General features: G+C 42.3%; 1 protein-coding gene across 4 annotated transcripts in view; it reads right to left on the bottom strand.

Moving 5' to 3' along the window:
* Nucleotides 1-21,126, bottom strand: part of LOC144678715 (DNA-binding protein SATB1-like) — a 145,552-nt gene that overhangs the window by 65,251 nt on the left and 59,175 nt on the right. For all 4 annotated transcript variants that reach the window (XM_078538536.1, XM_078538537.1, XM_078538534.1 and 1 more), the window contains one exon: nucleotides 16,678-16,833. In XM_078538536.1, coding sequence (XP_078394662.1) covers nucleotides 16,678-16,833 — 156 coding nt within the window. The remainder of the gene's footprint in view (nucleotides 1-16,677; nucleotides 16,834-21,126) is intronic.

Raw genomic sequence — 21,126 nt, 5'->3', positions numbered from 1 at the left:
CAATCCCTGAGGCCCATCATGGCCTCCTCATGCCAAGCTATGGCATTTCCATGTCCATTCACCCACTATACACTGTATAAAAGCAATAAACCCTATAGTGACAGTAGGAAAAAAAGCTTTTTAAAAATTACATTCATTGATAACTTTCCATGGCTTAAAAAAATTATTTACTACAGCCCAATAAAAATGTCAATCATCCAGACCCTTTAATGCATCAATAGCTGAAAATGTGAACACTTGAAATCTTTTTATCTTGTGTAAATAAACATCGTGAAATTGACAGCATCGATCAGAGAGGCAGAGCTGCCAATCAAGCAATGTTTTCCCTGGGACTCAGGTGTTTCAATAGGCTATTGGATTTCTGGGCATGGAAGTGACATAGCTTGGCATGGTGGGCATGAGGGACCTCAGGGTTGTTTGGGGGGCATATCTTGGCATTGAGGGCAGAAGGGACCATAGGGGGTGGGTGGGGGCATGAGGTGACATACATGGGGCATGGTGAGAGTGTGGGGGGGCAGGGGGGGGGGGGGGGGGTTGAAGGCTAGAGGGGCCTTCTATTTTTATTTTAACTGGAAAGATGTCCCACAGCACTGAGGAACGCCTTTAAACAGCCTGCCTCTGTACCTGACAGCCATGCGGGTGCCTCCGAACTCTTCCCCTGGTTGGCTGGCCCTGACAGCAGCCCACAGCCGCACCCCCACATTGATAATCCCACCCAAGTGAACATTTTCTCCTGATGTGGGCAGGTAGAACCAGGAATTTTCACGGTTCCCACTACCCACCTTGAGGATGAAAATCCAGCCCATGACCGCTACAAAATCAACAAAAATAACTACTGTGATTGACTGTCAACACTCTTATGCACAACTGATAACTGTCAACACACTTGTGCACAACTGATAAGATTGAACACCCTGGGAAAGTGAGCAATGAGATAAAACTGTTTCTGTCTCTCTAACCATTTCCATGCACTCAATTTTGTGAGATTTCGAGAAGAATCTATCAGCCCCTTCCCAAATATGAATGGACACAGTAACCGGTACAAAAATAACCTACTGGTGACTTATGAGCCAAGCCCTCAAGAAATTAATGGTCGCTGTTATTTTCATTGCTACAGCAAACATAGTTAAATTAGTTTTCAACATTAGAGCACGTTGCTCTGACAATCTCCATACGCGCGGCATCTTCTGATAAACCTAGATATGACATTTGAACCTTCTCCCTCAGAAATAGGGTCCTATTACTTGTCCAATCTTTTCTTTACTACCAGTTAACAGCTGCAGTTTTTGTACTCTTCTTTAGGGTGGATAGATTCAAGCCTGCTTATAAGTCCTATGGAGTATACAGAATAAGAATTTGGAATTTATAGTGTATCTAAATTTACTTCAAATTTCCTCTCCTCCTAATTGTTAGCTAATTATTTGCTTTTACTCCAATTGTATAAAAGTTTTATTACAGGAAATTATGAACCACCGTAAATACTGTCCGAATCCAACTTAATGCCTAGGCTCTAATAAACTGCTTTGAAAATTACTGCCAAACTGGGAATTACCCCATTAAATTTGATGGTCGGTTCATGACTTAGCAGAGACCAATTTGAGAAACAAGAATAAATGTACTAGTAGTTGCGTGGTACAACAGAACTTGAGTATTGCTGGAAAAAAGAGACATTTTTATTGAAGCTTTTCATCTTGCATTCATCAGGACAATTTGCACAAATACTAAATATAAAGGGAACAACAATTTATACTGTATGAGAAGAGAGTGCTGACTGGTTGGCAAGTGGACTCTGATTTGTAGAGGCGTTGCCATGGAGAATGCAGTGGATGGTGACTGACAGATAATTACCAAGCATTATTTGAAACTTAAACCAGGCAGCTTGACTCTGATGGGCCAAGACATTGCCCTGAAGAATGAACCAGCGAATGGCTGTCACTTATTTTGTTTAGCTGAAAAGGGTGCAATGTGTGTATGTGTTCTTTCTGTCTGCAAAGAACAGGGCCCTGTGTATTAATATATGTAGCTTCCAATGCATGCAAATATGCCACACTGTGAGCCAAACTGACAATCTTAAATTGGTTGTCAGCGTAATTCTTAGCACACTGAGGATTATTTAGCAATGTTATCCAATCGCGGAATCACATCTAATGTTGGGCACAGTGTTTTGAGTTTTGCAAGCGTGGGCTGGTTGGGTGCGGTCTGTACCTTGCCCATTGTGAAGACAGGAAGGGACATGCTGTTTGATACGCTCTGCCAGTCTTTGGGACATACGGCCTACATGCCTGGCATCACATTGGCACTGAAATTCATATACCACATTACTCATTTGTGTGACAGGCAGAACATCTTTTTGGCTCGATGGCAGCATCCTCTTAGTGGTGAATACCACTCATGTTGCTACTACATAGTAGCAGCATGAAGCTGTTGCTCAAATTTTTGAGATATCTTGCCCTTCCAGGGTAATCTGAGGTAGACTGGACAATTTTCAGGGCCAAGAGTTTGCACAATCTACAGCGTGAAATGATCTGATCAGGTTAACCATTATCCCGCAGGATGCCTTTGATGTGCCCTATTTTGGCATCAAGATTGCATGATGAGCAAATGGCTCAGGCCCTATTTATGAGGTTGCCGACAAGACCAACCTTATAGCGTATAGAACTGTAAGAATCCCAATGCGTATATTCACCAGTGAAGGCAGGCTTCCGATAGACCATGGTAGAGAACCCCCTGGCAGATTGCTCAACTAGTACATCAAGGAAAGGGAGTTCACTTGACTGCTCCACTTCATAGGTGAATTTGAGCACAGGATGGAGCCCATTAAGACATGCAGCTGCAGGTTTAAATATAGCAAATGTATCATCCACATATCGGAAATCTGCAAGGGATAGGAGATTGGGAGTCATTCCATCGAGGGCACGTTTCTCATGGAACCTAGCAAAGATGTTTGCAAGAGCTGGGCCTACAGGGGACCCCATGGCAACACCATCCATTCGGGCATACATAGTTAAAACTGAACTCAACTGTGCGAGATGCCGAGTTCATAAGTTCGATGAATAATGATTCACACAATGGTGGCAGGTCTAGATCGTCATGATATAGTACTGCAGTGCAAATATCTATGGCTTCCTTAAGTGGAACATTGGTGAGTAGGCTAGCAGTGTCAAATGAGCACAAGATATGCAAGTCCTGTATGGTCTTCCCAAATGTGAAGGAATCCTTCACTGTGTATGTGGAAAACTTGCTCAAAACTGGTTGTAATAATTCGCCCAGCCATTTAGCCAATTCATGTTGTGCAGAACTGGTCAGAGGGCAGGATCTTCCGGTTGGCGAGGGAGGCGGCGCCTGCTCGCTGACGCGTAAAATGATGCGGCATGACGTTGGGTGGAACTCCTGACGTCACCCTGCATCATTTCCATTTTCAGGTCAGCCAAGTCAGCTACATGCCTGCCGACCTGTCAATAGCCTATTGAGGCCATTGAGACACTAATTAAAATCATTAATGGACCTGCCCATCCAACCGTGAGGATGAACTCTGTCATATCTATCACGTGGCAGCTCATCGCTCTTACACAAGTTCAGCAAGCTTTTTTTTTAAGCTTATTTTTGAACAAGGCAGTCTGGTCATGTTGAGTGGCGGGTCCAATGGATATGAATTTGGACCTGTAATTAAGAATGGCGCACATTTTGTTGATATAGTCACGCTTGTTGAGGATGACTATTGCTGTCCCTTTGTCAGGTTGACTGTTGTGTATCCCTAGGTCGGTATCAAGGCCTCACAACTCTAAGACATTCGTGTTGCATGTGAAAAATCAGACAGGTCGTTTGGAATCCTGCAATATGCATGCGCAAGATCAGCTAGGCATGCTTTCAAGGATTCAACGTCTTCAGTGGATGCTGGTTTGTGGCGGGATAGTTGGGAGTAGAGGAGTTTGAACTCAGCAAATACTTGTCCCCTAGAGATAGAGGCAACGCCTCTACCAATCAGAGTCCACTGCACAGAATCACAGAGTGCAGAAGAGGTCCTCCGGCCCATCGAGTCCGCACCGACACGTGAGAAACACCTGACCTACCTACCTAATCCCATTTACCAGCACTTGGCCCATAGCCTTGAATGTTATGACGTGCCAAGTGCTCTTCCAGATACTTTTTAAAGGATGTGAGGCAACCCGCCTCTACCATCCTCCCAGGCAGCGCATTCCAGACCGCCACCACCCTCTGAGTAAAAAGGTTTTTCCTCATATCCTCCCTAAACCTCCTGCCCCTCACCTTGAACTTGTGTCCCTTCGTGACTGACCCTTTAACTAAGGGGAACAGCTGCTCCCTATCCACCCTGTCCATGCCCCTCATAATCTTGTACACTTGACAACCAATCAGCACTCTCTTCTCATAAAATATAAAGTGTTGTTCCTTTTACATTTGGTATTCTTGCAAATTGCCCTAATGAGTGCAAGATGAAAAGCTTTGACAAAAATGTCTTTTTTCAGCAATAGTAAAAAATACTATTCAACTAATCTGGAGAATTAGAGAACAAATAAAATTCAGAGTAAATGCTCATTGACATTTCATGAGTTCCATTGCAACTTTTGGAAGAAGGTATACAAATGCGAATTTACACAATTCTAGCATCAAATATTAGTAGGGAAATCAACAGGATAGAAATCCAAGGCAATTCTCCAAAAACTATATTCTCTGCACAACCTGAATCATGTGAAAGAAAGGGTGGGGAAAAGTGTACTTCATGTACTCAAAGGGTTAACTAAAATCATTAGCTTTTGTTCTGACTATCCAAGAATTTTGCGAGATGAATTTACCTAAAAAAACAAGAGGAAGGAAAACGGTAGCATAGAAGGCAAAAGTAATAAAAGTTATAAAAATGCAGGAAACACATAATTATTTGGAACATGTGGTTTGCATTTCTGAAAAATGAACAAGCTGTTTGTGGTTAAACTGTCTAATCGGCTGTTATCAACCCTACTCTGCTTTCGAGATCATAATTTACTGGATATTTCAGCTACTGTGGCACATTAACTACAGAGGAAAGGGAAAGCTTATCTTTAGGAATAATATTTCCAGTGCTGCTGTACTCACAGTACATCTGGTTCTTCTGTTAGCGGCAGTTAAATTGAAATATTTCACAGCATGTGTCAGAAACATGCATAATGGTAATTATGACAGATCTGATTAAACCCGAGTGCCACCAGCTCCCTGGTTGACTTGGGTTGTGCAGGTGTGACCTTCTGAGTCTGCGTGTGTAAATAAAATTAATTACAAGAAGGGGCTATGACTCTGTGACATCACAAAGCAGAGGAACTCCCAAGGGGGAGACCTAATGGAATATTTTCCCTCAGACTAATAATATAGTTCATATTGACTTGTGGTAATTAGTGGATCATTAAAGCAGTTTTCCCGAAGTATTTGGCTGACTGATCAGATTAGTGAAAATGTTCTTCAGAACAAGCCCCTGTGTGGTCTGCCAGAGGAAAAAAATATGCAACACAGCTTTTGCAAAGATGAAGATAAGCCATTGGTTCATCACACTCTAGTGAGCATGCTCAAGCCTGTAATTTTAACATGCCAGGCCTGCACAGGACTTGTCACAGATGGCAGGCTTGACAGTTCCTGTCTGTGGCGTTGATACACAACAGTTCAGCACAGGATCAGTGACATTCTGTCTCATTAGACCCACGCTAATTATCACAGCTAGTTTCAGGGGAAACCATGTGTTGAAATGGTCAATTTAAAGGAGTTTTTGCATCAACAAACCAGTAATAAGGATTAGACACCTTATTATACAGCAACATGCTGCCTAAAAACTAATTTATTTTGCCAGAAGCATAGTTGTTACATCACAATCAATGAAATTTATATTTTGAAAGTAACAAAATGCAACACCATTTTCAGACGACTCTATTGTTTCACTAATTGCTCAAACTATTGCCCACTTTTTTCTATACCTACACAGCCCCCTTTTCAGCCTGGAAGAGGTATTCAATTTGAAATTGCACCATGTTTAAAAAGTAAGATTTCAGTTATTGAAACAGGGAGGTGCATTTACAGCATCTCGTCAAGCTCTTCTTCCACTTGATGCAGTACACTGTTAATCCAAATCCCTTCACTGGTGGCTCAGCAGAGAATTGAAGAAACTTTTCCAGACTATGTCAGTTGACTTTGAGAGAAAAGCTCCCCTGGGATCAGAACTCATGCTGCTCTGCTCTGGAGATTAGGACCATGCTGTATTTGCTGCCAGGACAATTACCAGGTTTTAATTATTTTCAGCCAACAGAATTTATGCAAAAAAACCCCTCAAACCTTTAGATTGGGGTGCAGACAGATGAGTGGAAGCCACATTCCTCTTTTTAGCTCTTATGTGAATGCTTCTGTTTTTCATGTTTATTAAGTCCCTCCTTCAAAAAGAGCAATATCAGTTCTTATTCCTGGAAAAAGGCTGTGGGTGTCAGTAGTATGTGGTTTATAAAAGGCAAAACTGTGTCACCCACACTATTAGAAATTTGAGTTATGAAAAGCTAGAAGCTTATAGTGGGGCAGAAAAATAGACAATCCAGATTTCCTCTGCATTCATTGTAGATTTCTGCTGAGTAATTTCAGTTGGTCATTGTGAAATTAAATTTGTGGAGTTGTAATTAAATTTTTCCTACAAGTTAAATGTCAGACCACATAGCAACAGATTTTCCAAAGTTGTGTTTTTTAATGGCCTTTTGAAAAACCAAGTCTGTATTTCCACAGCGCATGCACTTCATACAACTAGTGGAAGAATCTCCTTCAATAGAAGTTGACATTGACATGGTGCTCAGAACCACCCTAGGCCTTCAGAACGGTATATCAGTTTGTTGACCATTTCACATACATTTCCTTACTCCATTCATTCAAATATCTTGTTTAATCTTTATTTCTGTACTATTAGGTTTTAATTTTCTACTCAGTAACATCTGCGTACCTTCCTCCTTCTGTGTTCAGCTACTCTGCTGAGTACTTCGGGCAAACACTTCCATCAACTGCAAGAGCTTCAAGCTGCAGCAATTCAAAGCCCCCCACATTTGAGATTTCACCATCCTAACAGGTGATAGCAAGAATGTTTGAGGATTTGTAGCTAAGTAGGGCCAACATGACTGACCGCTGTCACCTGTTAAGAGACACTGCGTCCATGTTCCATTATCATGATGGCCTCACCGTAGTTATCACGGCAATTGCAATCCTTAATTTTTCACAAGACAGTCCTTCCAGTCCCCTGTAGTTGATATCAGTTGCATTGGGCAGTTGCTGTCCACTGCTGCACAGGGGCAATTGCAAGTTTTATTTGAGCATTTAACACCTAAATTAACTTTGCTGGTGAACAACAGCAGAAGCATGGCATTTGTGCATTGCCCAGAGCACAGGAAGTGACTGATTGTATACTACTCCAACATACTCTTAGCCAGACTCCCATGTTCTATTCTCTATAAATTTGAGGTCATCTAAAACTCAGTTACCATCACCCCTGTGCTTGCTTCCTACATTAGTTCCCAGGTATGCAATGCCTCAATTTTAAAATTCTCATCCTGTTTTCAAATTCCCCACAGTCTCACCCTATCTCAATAATTTCCTGCAGCTCTACAACCTTCTGAGATCTATGCTCCTCTAATTGTGGCATCTTCAGCATCCTCAATTTTAATTGTGCTATCAGTGACAGCCGTGCTTTCAGCTGCCAAAGTTCCAAGCTCTGGAATTCCTTAAATCTCTCTGCCACTCTCTGTATTCTTCCTCCTTTAAGATAGTCCTTAAAACCTTCCTCATCTGCCCTAATATCTTTTCATGTCGATTCGTGTCAACACTCTGTCATACCTTGGGATGTTTCACTATGTTAGAGGTACAAGATGACATAGTTTGCTGTTGAGGTAGAGTAGGCGGCTAGCTTCTTGATGATAGCATGTACTCTTGTACAATTATGGTCTATGCCCTTTGGTAAAAACCTTCATATTGCACTAGTGACACATTACTATGAGGCCTACAGGATAGCATGTGTCCCAACTGAACAGAAATTTGGATTCCTTGAGCTGCTTAAACGAGTCTCAGCGGAGAAGAGGGTGGACGTTACAGTATGCTCCAAAACATGTTGGAAGAATTAAGATTTGCTGCATGTTGGAAGAAACATAGATTCCACCTTTCTGTCCAACCCTGCCACAAGAAGACATTGCACTAGACAGGGATGAGTACCACGGGGTGTGGGCTTCACTGGTTGGGCCAGCATTTATTGCCCATCCCTAAATGATGAAGGGATAATCCATAGGAGATTGCTTTGTCAGTCCGTGATCCAAGAATGTTTCACTATTGAATGAACTTATGGCCAATATCTATTCAAAGAACCGTTAATCACCAACATACAGAAGATATTTATGATACTAAATCTATGAAATTTCCATATTTTATAATTAATGCAGCTTCAAACAAAACCTTACATTGCACTTGAGATTCATATTCTCTGTATAAGCATAATTCCATAATAAACAAATAACCAATTAAACAATGTTCAGCTTATTTAACATGCTTCCCAATGACTACAGCAAACGTTTCATATCCCTAAAAAGTAGCACCATTCGTCCCTTTCCTTGCTGGATTATCACCTTAAATATATTCATCACGTCTAAGGTCAAATAAAGCACCTTTTTTTCCTGAATCTGATGCTATAACTGTAAAACTATTATGCTTGGCTACAAGTGTATCGTAAAAATGTATTAAACTAACTTCTCAGTGCTAAACATACCTTCCACTCTCATGATGCACACTGTCTTGAATGTGTTAATCACGTAATAAAATCACCATTTTTCTCCTCAACCTTCAGTACCAAAAGGAATATCTTATTTGCTACTTCTAAGTGATTTTCCAGAAAAAGCAGCTACAATGGGAAGTTTGCTCAGGAGTTTCCATGGATGGGGATGGAACACAATCTGTAGATGCTAAGCCTTTATAGGTATCAGGAGTGTGCCTGTAATGATAGTCATTGTACTGGCAGGGAGTTTCTGCTTGGCCTTGGAAATCCACGAAAGCATTCATGCCTCGTGCTGTCTTTTTTGCTTCAGGCCTTTACGAAAGGCCAAGCTCCCATGAAGCACCAGATCTCTGCAAGCAGAATGTTTTTACTTCTTTGAGAACTTAGGTCCTAGGACTAAGGGTCTCTGAGACCCTTAACGACCTAGGGATGATGCTCTGTGAAAAATGCAGGTTGACATCATGCCCACATTACTGGAAAACTTTCCACTGTGCTTACCATGCAAATCAAGGCACTATACAATGCAGGTGACGCTGAACTTAGCATGTCTTCTATGGTAGATTTTGAGAGACATGTACAATTAAAGTGGACAAAAGACAGGTGATAAGAGTTTTCCACAGTACCTTAATGGAAATTAGTGAGTTACACACAAGTCCTCAATGTGTAGAAATCTCCCTTTGTCACGGAAGTTTTTTCGTTCAAGGTACGCAGGCTAGGCCAACATTTATTGCCTATCCCAAAGTGCCCTTGAGAAGGTGGTGGTGAGCTGCCTTCTTGAACCGCTGTAGTCCATGTAGTGTAGGTACACTCACAGTGCTGTTAGGGAGGGAGTTCCAGGATTTTGACCCAGCGACAGTAAAGGAATGGTGCTATAGTTCTAAGTCAGGATGGCATGTGGTTTGGGAGGGAACTTCCAGGTGGTGGTGTTCCCATGTATCTGTTGCCCTTGTTATCCTGGGTGGTAGCGGTTGCGGGTTTGGAAGATGCTGTCAAAGGAGCCTTGGCAAGTTGCTGTAGTGCGTCTTGTAAATGGTACACACTGCTGCCACTGCATCGGTAGAGAGTAAATGTACAAGGTGTTAGATGGGGTGCCAACAAGCGGGCTACTTTGTCCTGGATGTTGTCCAGCTTCTTGAGTGTTGCTGGAGCTACTCTCTTCCAGACAAAGACTCCTGACTTGTGCCTTGTAGATGGTTGGCAGGCTTTAGGGAGTCAGGCGAGTTATTCTCCATGGGATTCCCAGCCTCTGACCTACTCATGTAGCCACAGTATTTATATGGCTAGTTCAGTTCAGTTTCTGGTCAATGGTAATCCCCAGAATGTTGATAATGGGGGATTCAGCAATGGTAATGCCATTGAATGTCAAGAGACGTTGGTTAGATTCAACCTTGTTGGAGATGGTCATTACCTGGCAATCGTGTGCGGCAAATTTTAATTGCCACTTATCAGCCCAGGCCTGAATACTGTCCAGGTCTTGCTGCATTTGGACATGGACTGCTTCAGTATCTGAGGAATCGCGAATGGTGCTGAACATTGTGCAATTATCAGTGAACATCCCCATTTGTGGCCTTATGATGGAGGGATGGTGATTGATGAAGCAGCTGAAGATGGTTGGGCCTAGGACACTACCCTGAGGAACTCCTGCAATGATGTCCAAGGATTGAGATGATTGACTTTCAGCAACCACAACCATCTTCCTTTGTGCTAGGTATGAATCCAACCAGTGGAGAGTTTTCCCCTTGATTCCCATTTACTCCAGTTTTGCTCGGGCTCCTTGAGGCCACACTCGGTCAAATGCTGCTTTGATGTCAAGGGCAGTCACTCTCATCTCACCTCTTAAGTTCAGCTCTTTTGTCCATGTTTGGATCAAGGCTGTCATGATGTCAGTAGCTGCGTGGCCCTGGCAGAACCCAAACTGGGTGTCAATGAGCAAGTTATTGCTAAGTGCCGCTTGATAGCACTGATAAAGATACCTTCCATCTTTTTTACTGATGATCGAGAGTAGGCTGATGGGAAGTTAATTGGCCAGATTGGATTTTTCCTGTTTTTTGTAGCCAGGACATACATAGGCAATTTTCCACATTACCGGGTAGAAGCCAGTGTTGTGGATGTACTGGAACAACTTGGCTAGGGGCGCAGCAAGCTTTGGAGAACAAGTCCTCAATACTATTGCCGGAATATTGTCAGGCCCCATAGCCTTTGCAGTATCCAGTGCCTTCAGCCATTTCTTGATATCACGTGGAGTGAATCAAATTGGCTGAAGACTGGCATCGGTAATGCTGGGGACCCTGGGAGGAGGCCGAGATGTATCATCCTGGCTGAAGATGGCTGCAAATGCTCAACCTCGTCTTTTGCACTGATGTGCTGAGTTCTCCCATCATTGAGAATGGGGATATTTGTGGAGCCTCCTCCGCCAGTTAGTTTAATTGTCCACAACCATTCATGATGTGGCAGGACTGCAGAGCTTTGATCTGATCCTTCGTATGTGGGATAACTTAGCTCTGTCTATCACATGTTGCTTCTGCTGTTTGGCACGCAAGTAGCCCTATGTTGTAGCTTCACCAGATTGGCACCTCAATTTTAGGTGCTGCTCTTGGCATGCCCTCCTGCACTCTTCATTGAACCAGGGTTGATCCCTTGACTTGATGGTAAAATGGGGGATATGCTGGGCCATGAGGTTACAGATTACGGTTGAGTGCAATTCTGCTGCTGCTGATGGATGGCTCATGAATGCCCAGTTTTGAGTTGCTCGATCTGTTCAGAATCTATTCCATTTTGCATGGTGGTAGTGCCACACAACACGATGGAGGGTATCCTCAATGTGTAGGTGAGACTTTGTCTTTACAAGGACCGTGCGGTGGCCACTCCTACCAATGCTGTCATGGACAGATGCATCTGTGACAGGTAGGTTGGTGAGGACGAGGTCAAGTAGATTTTTTCCTCTTGTTGATTCCCTCACCAGTCTAGCAGAATTGTTCTTTAGGACTCGGCCAGCTCAGTCAGTAGTGGTGCTATCGAGCCACTCTTGGTGACGGATCTTAAAGCTCCCCCATCCAGAGTGTATTCTGTGCCCTTGCCACCCCCAGTGCTTCCTGCAATTGGTGCTCAACATGAGCTGATGAAATTTTGGGGGGGGGGTGGGGAGCAGAGGACAGTAGGTGGTAATCAACAGGAGGTTTCCTTGCCCATGTTTGAGCTGATGCCATGAGATCTCATGGGGTCTGGAGTCAATGTTGAGGAGTCCCAGGGCAACTCCCTCCCTACTGTATAACTCTGCTGGGTCTGTCCTGCTGGTGGGACAGGACATACTCAGGGATGGTGATGGTGGTGTCTGGGACATTGTCTGTGAGGTATGATTCCGTGAGGATGAAAATGCCAAGCTGTTGTTTGACTAGTATATGGGATAGCTCTCCCAATTTTGGCACAAGCCCCCAGATGTTAATAAGAGGAACTTTGCAGGGTCGACAGGGCTGGGATTTGCCATTGCATTGATCAATGCCAGGTGGTCTATCCGGTTTCATTCCTTTTAAGCTTCATAGCGGTTTGATACAACTGAGTGGCTTGCATAGCCATTCCAGAGGGCAATTAAGAGTGAACCACATTGCTGTGGATTGGGAGTCACATGTGGGCCAGACCAGGTAAAGATGACAAATTTCCTCCCCTAAAGGGCATTAGTGAAATAGATGGATTTTTATGACAATCAATCATAGTTTCATGGTCACTATTACTAAGGCTAGCTTTCAATTCCAGATTTATTAATTAATTTAATTCAAATTCCACCACCTGCCTAGGCCTCTGGATTACTACTCCAGTGACATTACCAGTACGCCACTGCCTCCCCATTCTAAACCTGGCAGTGTTCTGCAACAAATTGAATATGCATTCTGCAAGTGGCACACATTCTGTCCCTTCCTCAAGGGATGGATTTCATTATATAACGTTTCCTGTTTCTATACAGATACGTCTCCAAAGTACAGTATATATCTGTACTCATATATGAATAGCTAGAGAGCATTACATTGGGCAGTATCCTTTTTATGAGAAGAAAGAAAAATTATCATCTTACTTCCCTGTTGTGTATTCTGCTGTATTACTGTAATCACGTGCCATGTATCCCGTGAGTACTGTAACTGTGTTTGCGTTCACTGGTGATGAATTGTGCAGTCAATAATACTATACATTGCCATAGTGATATAAACTAGCAGTTCATCTCCCATCCCCTCCATAGACTTAATGCAAATGTTGGCTTCCTTGAAGAGGGTGAGGAGTTTCAGTTGGAAGTATTCTCCATATCTCTCTTTTTATTTAAGAGTTAAAGAAGGCCAACTTCTTCAATGAGTACTGTTATTTGTGTTGAGTGATAATGGTTACCTCATGTACAATTTTAATATTCTGCTTAGTTTGTGTTACTGGACACGTACTGGATAACATTACTGCTGCATGCTTTGCTATTATGTTTGTACCCTGATGATTAACATTCCGTGTGATTATTTATGTTTATTTATCCAATTTCTCATAGATTGATAGTTGAGAAAATGGTGGTTATTACTTTAACTCATTCCTTTGGGTTTTTTTCCAGTTTAAAATTATTTTTGCATACCTTTCTGTAGGTGCACTCTGAATATCTGAGACTACATTAACCTCATGCTATAACCTGAGCATTTCTTATGGTTACTCTCTGACCTGGAGCTGAATTGGAGGATTACTCTACCATCCAATTAGAAGTCAGCATTCAAAAGTTTCATATTTTTTTGTGTGTGTGTGTATGTCTGAAAATGATTACTGTAAGAAATGATCTACTGATGAACACTATGGGTAATATTTTTACAGACAAAGGGAAACAGATTTAGGTGCAGGTAGGGAGTTAAATCCCCCAAAATTATTAGGATTCCAACATCATTCAGCCCCCTTCCTGGTTTCACAGGGATGGGATTGAAGCCATGCAGGATCTGTAAACAGTTCAAATTACTTAAAAAGTCAATTAAGAATGATTTTAACCCTCAATTATGTATTTCCCTGGCAGAGTACCCATTTCCAGATCTGTCAGCAATTCGCCAAGGTCACCAAGGCAGAGCTTCTTCAGTGAGGCTGACAAGCTGGGAAGGCTTTGATCATTTACACTGAGGAGCTCCCACCATGGCCATTGAGACACTACTATTCAAAGCACTTCTTCATTCAGAGAATGCTATCGTTGTTTGACGGGGAATTGCCAACTTCTTGGAAGGCACTTCACTTGTCTAGAACTTCACGATCATTGGCTACACTTCCTTGCTGCCAGTCTTCACCATGGCGTGCAGCTCCACCTTGCACACCTGAGGGGTAAGTGCAGAGGCAACACCACTGCCAACAGCACCAGCAGGGGCAACACCACCAGCAGCGTGTTCTCCAGCTGCCTGCTCCTTAGCTGCATTACCCTCCAAAGAGCAGAGGGGATGGACACCAAGCTTCATCTGGAAGGAGGTGAGTCCCCTCAAAATAAAGTATATACGCAAGGAATCAACTCTCTCAACATATGTGAGCACCAGTGCGTCAGGCTCTCAAGGCAGGTCGTTGCTGACATCTGCAACCTTCTGGAACAAAGCTTCCTTCTTAATGGGGCAGGTGGGCACACATTGGCATTAGCAGTGGCTGATTAAGGTGCCTGTCACTAGGGGGCCCAGCCCCCCTCCCAAACAGGGTCTCTACCTCTCACCAAGTTGTGTGCTCTCTTCTCCTGCAAGGAGAGAAAGCAGACGGGTGTGAGCATTAGTTTGTGAGGAGAAGATGAAAGGACAACATCTGTAGAGGGTTAACTGTGAGGCATGGGTGCAAGAGGGCAATAGGATGAGGATGAGTGAGATTGTCAGCTGGTCAGATGGGGGTATAAGGTGTCTGTAAAGACAGGAATGAATGGAGCTGCAAAGTTTGTTGTCCCAAGGAGGGCTCTGCAGGAGAATGCTGGGAAAGTCAAAGTGTGTGGGGCTCTAATTTTATTATGCCACTCACTTGTCATTCCCTCCCGAGATCCTGGATCCTGTTGATGCATTGTCTTCTGCTGCTGACTTCCTCTGTCATTTCCATCCATGCCTGCTTGGTTTGAGAGGCTGGCCTCTTCCTCCCACCCTTGGGAGTGCTCACCTTCCTACAGCCCTTCAGATCCCACAGCAGGACCTCCAGGTAAGAGTGAGAGACCCAGGGGACAGCCTTCCCGGACTCCTTTCCATCCTGAGGTTGCTACAGTCTCAAAATCCAAGTGTTTGTGAGCCCCTGTAACCCGGCAAATTAGAAATCCTTCCTTTGGCAGAATGAACACCCGCTCTCCCTAATTGGCTGGGGAACCTGGAGGTGGGATGGTAATGCTGTGGCTCTGGGCAAGAGCCTTGGCAAAGCCCATTACTTCACTAGTCAGGTTCCCTATCTGCAAATGGTCCTGCTGTTTGGGCAGGGTCTGTTGATAACATTCTTGCCTAAAGTGCTTAGAATCTTGTTGTTAATTAGTTTGGTGGCTTAAATTATAATTATTGCTGCTTTGTGATTGCCTCTTCGTATGTACTTCAGTATAAATAAATGTAAGATCAATAAGTGGAGAAGGAGCAAAGTTGTGTGCTTTCAGCTGTGCATTGAAACACAACAAGAATAAAAATCAACATGTGCTGAATATGTTAAAGAAAATTTGAGATGAAAATATCAAGATAATTTGCCTATTATTTTGTTCCTTATCTATTTATGGTGAGAAAAAGCTTTGATAGAACAAACTTGCATTTATACAGCACTTTGTTGTGTCCTTAGGATGTTCCAAAGCACTTTACATCCAAATAAGTTACTTTTAACCATTGTTACTGTTGTCATGTAGGCAAAACCTGCAGTTAATGTGCAAGATCCTATAAACAGTAAATGAGATGACTGACTGGTTAACCTGTTTTTGGTGGGGTTAACTGACTGGTTAACCTGTTTTTGGTGGTGTTGACTGACTGGTTAACCTGTTTTTGGTGGTGTTGACTGACCGGTTAGTGTGTTTTTGGTGGGGTTGGCTGAAAGAAGAAATATGTCCAAGACAACTCATTGCTCTTCTTCCAATTTTTACATCCTTCTTTATTGGCAGAAGGCCTTTAGGATAAATATGTCATCCAGAAGACAGCAGTCCAGCAACGCAGCAGTCCTTCAAAACTGCACAGAAGTGTCAATGTAAAATACATGCTCAAGTTCTAACTCAGAGGTGAGAGTGCCACCAGCTGAGCCAAGCTAACACTTTCATATCCATACATAAGAACATAAATTACAGAAGCAAGATGCAAGGGCTGTATTAGTGATTCTTGATCACTTGACATTCCACCAGAAACTGTCAGCTCTGAGTTCAAAAGGTAAGGTTCATTCAAAGTAATTGGGTATCCTCAGTTTTTTTTATGCCTTCCGAGATGGATGGTCAGGTGGAAGTACTCCAACTAAGGAGGAACAGTAACGCAATCTGGCTTTTCTTATTGTTATTAACCAATCACAGAGTCATTTAAAGAAAATCATGGCAAAATCTCGGAGCCAAACTACTCCATCTTCTCATATGCGAGTGTGATCTCCAGTTCTCCTCCATTAAAATAGCCAGGAGAATGTCATATAAAACTATTAGCATCTGTACGCTAACATTGTAAATGGAAATTTCTATGATCAGAATGGTAAAAAGAAAATTAACCCTATAAAACATAAAAGTAACACTATATTAACTTTTCTTTTGTTGAACGACTGATATCCATAAAAGAGGCAGAACTACTTGGTTCACAACTGCTTTCCGTATCCTCTATATCGAGCATTTTCTGCTATGAAGCAACCTTTTCTTTTTACAATATAAATGACTATACAGTACAGGTTGTGCATGATGGTCCATTAGCCTAAGCATATCATAAATCTTCTATGCATACAAGTACACTGCACCTATTCCTTACCTGGCTCTTTGTTGCTGCAACCTTAGCAAATAATGCTTGGGACACTTTGGCCCTCTTCATTTCCTGCTGAATCTCATCGTAAATGGAAGCATTAATATTAAGTGCACAGCCTTCCGATTTACCATTCCATTCAGTTGTAATGGAGGACGTTTTGACCTAGATAAAGGTTTAATCTGAGTTAATAATGTACTATAAGAAAGTATAAATACAAAGGCAATATCACCCTGCTGATAATGTGTTACTGGGGTTCTTTCACTAATGTAAAATACTCATAATTTACAAGAAGTACAGGCTTGAGTGAGTTATGATGGTTACCTGGAACTAAGCATTACTGGTGTTTTCCCTAAATTTTGTGGGAGAGCATGATCCCTAGAATCTCAGTGAACCTTTAAATATATTTCAGAAAGATATGTCAATTGTCAAATAATAATATGCATGTGTCTATTATGCTTTCTGTATTTCACTGGTGTGAATTATCAGTATGCTGTGCAGTGGAACTTTTCACTCCCACAGAATAAAAGGATACTTTGCATTCATATGTTGCCTTGCTGAAATGTATTTGTTTCCTGAAATTCTCATGGTGCTTTGCTGCTCAAGTGTTGGCATTACTAACATTGCAGTTATAAAGTAATGCTTTGAAAGGTAGCACTAGGACAGTGAGTTTCTTCCAATTAATAATTATAAGATTTAGAGAAAGTAATGGATCAAAATCTGTTCTTTATAAAATTGAGTGGGAGGTTCTACTGAAAACAATACATCAGGCAACATTTAAAAACAAAGCAAGACATCTTAATGAGAATAAAAAGGTTCCGGATCACTGATGCAAGAATGGAGAGCATTTTACAAGAATATCAAAATTCAAAAATCTTTCCTCTTCTCTTCCATTAAGTCACACTTGTGAAACAAATCCTTAGGGACCTGAAGAAATAATCATAGCTAACTGCGTACTCTGAGCAGCAGTTAAAAAAAAGTCCATAAGGTGTTAGTCCAACAATAATCTTTTTTATTACTTTGTTCCCCATTGGCAATTTTGTTTTCCTCTTCTTCTTCTGAATGTGATGAGTCTTGGGCTTTCTGGGTGTGCCATTCTCAGAAAACTTGTTCAAGTGCCATTTATGTAGAATCCTTGAGGGTGGGAACTAGCAGGTAACTTGACCAGGTGGGTCCTGTCCTCATCTAATATCCATATCCATAGACATCTAGCAGAGATCAATCGATTCAAGGATTCGGGGGAACAGGAACCCATATTTATTTTTCCTGCTAAATAGAGGGCAATGAGATCAACTCCATCGCTGCCATCACAACCCCAGCTAAAGTCAGTAAAGTAATCATAAGATCATAAGAAATAGGGGCAGGAATAGGCCATTCAGGCCATCGATCCTGCTCCGCCATTTGATAAGATCATGGCTGATCTGATTGTGGCCTTGATTCTACTTTTCTGCCTACCTCCTTTAACACCTTCATTAATCAAAAATCTGCCCAACTCAGCCTTGAATATATTCAGTGACCCAGCATCCACTACTCTCTGTGGAAGAGAATTCCAAAAACTAATGACTCTCTGAGAGAAGAAATCCCTCCTCATCTCCATCTTAAATTGACGACTCCTTATTTTTAAACTGTCCCCCCTAGTTCTAAATTACACCAGGAAAGGAAGCATCTTCCCAGCATCAACCCCATCCAGCCCCCTCAGAATCTTATTTGCTTCAATAAGATCACTTCTCATTCTTCTAAACTTCAATGAGTATAGGCTCAACCTTTCCTCACAAGACAACCCCTTCATCCTAGGAATCAGCCTAGTGAAACTTCTCTGAACTCCTTCTAATGCAAGTATCTCTCTCCTTAGGTAAGGAGACCAAAACTGTACACAGTACTCCAGGTTCAGTCTCACCAATGCGCTGCACAGTTGTAGCAAGACTTTCTTACTTTTATATTTCATCTGCCTTGTAATAAAGGTTAACATTCCACTTGCCTTCCTAATTACTGGTTGCACCTGCATGCTAATTTTTTGTGATTCATGTACAAGGATGCCCAAGTCCTCCTGTACTGCAGTACTCTGCAGTCTTTTTCTGTTTAAATAATATTCTGCTTTTCTACTCTTCCTGCCAAAGTGGACAACCTCACATTTTCCTACATTTTACTTCATCTGCCAATTCTTCACCCGTTCAATTAACCTATATATATATATATATATATATATGTGTACATCTGGTGCAGACTCTTTGGATCCTTCTCACAACTTGCTTTCTTACCTATCTTTGTATCATCAGCAAATTTGGCTACAATATAGTCTGTCCCTTCATCCAAGTCATTAATATAGATCATAAATAGCTGAGACCCCAGCACTGATCCCTCTGGTACAGTTAAGGGACAAAATTTGAGACCATGGCTCTGTGCGACACAACTGTTTACCGAATAAACTCAGTAAACCATTGAACAGCTGTTACTATTTATACTAACATTTAAAACTATCGTAAAAAATAATTTTGACAAGTTTTAACTCCATTCTCAAAAACCTACATGGGCTCCATCTTCCTTATAATGCCTTTCAATCAACCTCATTTAGCAATACAAAACATACGACATAGGACCAGAAGTAGGCCAATTGGCCCCTTGAGCCTGCTCTGCCATTCAATAATATCTTGGCTGATCTGTTAGAGTTTTGAATTCCACATTTCCATCTACCCTCGATAACCTTCGATTCCATTGCCTAACAAGAATCTATCTAACTCTGCCTTTAAAATATTCAGTGACCCCGCCTCCACCACCTTCTGAGGCAGAGTGTTCCAAAGTTTCAAAACCCTCAGAGAAAAACTTTCTCCTCATCCCTGTCCTATTAGGGTTACCCCTAATTTTAAAACAGTGGCCCCGAGTCCGGGACTCACCCACAAGCGGAAACATCCTTTCCATGTCCATCTTTTCAAGACCATTCAGGATCTTATATACATCAATCAAGTCATCCCTCGCTCTTCTAAGCTCCAGTGGAAACAAGCCCAGCCTGTCCAACCTATCCTCATGAGACAACCCACTCATTCCAGGTAATCAATCTGGTAAAACTCCTCTGAAACGCCTCCAACACATTTACATTCTTCCTTAAATAGGGAGACCAATACTGCACACAGTATTCGAGATTCAATCTTTATATATCACTTATATTTGCCCCAAAAATCATTTCATTTATATATGGATGGTTGCTTAAACATAAATAACAATGTGACTAATATAAGACCATAAGACATAGGAGCAGAAATTAGGCCATTTGGCCCATCGAGTCTGCTCCGCCATTCAATCATGGCTGATAAGTTTCTCAACCCCATTCTCCCACCTTCTCCCCGTAACCTTTGATCCCCTTACCAATCAAGAACCTATCTATCTCGGTCTTAAATACACTCAATGACCTGGCCTCCACAGCCTTCTGTGGCAATGAATTCCATAGATTCACCACTCTTTGGCTAAAGAAGTTTCTCCTCATCTCTGTTCTAAAAGGTCTTCCCTTTACTCTGAGGCTGTGCCCTCAGGTCCTAGTCTCTCCTACTAATGGAAACATCTTCCCCACGTCCACTCAATCCAGGCTTTCAGAATTCTGTAAGTTTCAATCAGATCCCCCCTCATCCTTCTAAACTCCATCGAATATAGACCCAGAGTCCTCAAACGTTCCTCATATGTTAAGCCTTTCATTCCTGGGTTCATTCTCGTGAACCTCCTCTGGACCCTCTCCAGGGCCAGCACATCCTTCCTAAGATACGGGGCCTAAAATTGCTCACAATATTCTAAATGTGGTCTGACCAGAGCCTTATAAAGCCTCAGCAGCACATCCCTGCTTTTATATTCTAGTCCTTGCGAAATAAATGCCAACATTGCATTTGCCTTCCTAACTACCGACTCAACCTGCAAGTTAACCTTAAGAGAATCCTGGACTAGGACTCCCAAGTCCCTTTGCACTCCAGATTTCTGAATTCTCTCCCCATTTAGAAAATAGTCTATGCCTCTATTCTTCCTACCAAAGTGCATAACCTCACACTTCGCCACGTTGTATTCCATCTGCCACTTCTTTACCCATTCTCCTAACCTGTCTAAATCCTTCTGCAGACTCCCCGCCTCCTCAATACTACTTGTCCCTCCACCTTTCTTTGTATCATCTGCAGATTTAGCCAGAATGCCCTCAGTTCCTTCATCGAGATCATTAATGTACAAAGTGAAAAGTTGTGGTCCCAACACTGACCCTTGCGGAACTCCACTAGTCACCGGCCGCCATCCTGAGAAGGACCCCCTTATCCCCACTCTCTGCCTCCTGCCAGACAGACAATCTTCTATCGATGCTAGTACCTTGCCTCCAATACCATGGGCTCTTATCTTACTGAGCAGCCTCCTGTGCGGCACCTTGTCAAAGGCCTTCTGGAAGTCCAAGTAGATAACATCCATTGGCTCTCCTTTGTCTAACCTACTCGTTAC

Source organism: Cetorhinus maximus, chromosome 3 (assembly GCF_964194155.1).
Source record: "Cetorhinus maximus chromosome 3, sCetMax3.hap1.1, whole genome shotgun sequence".
NCBI classification, from domain to species: Eukaryota; Metazoa; Chordata; class Chondrichthyes; order Lamniformes; family Cetorhinidae; genus Cetorhinus; species Cetorhinus maximus.
The sequence above is the reverse complement of the archived record's forward strand: the minus strand, read 5'-3'. Positions and strand labels throughout refer to the sequence as shown.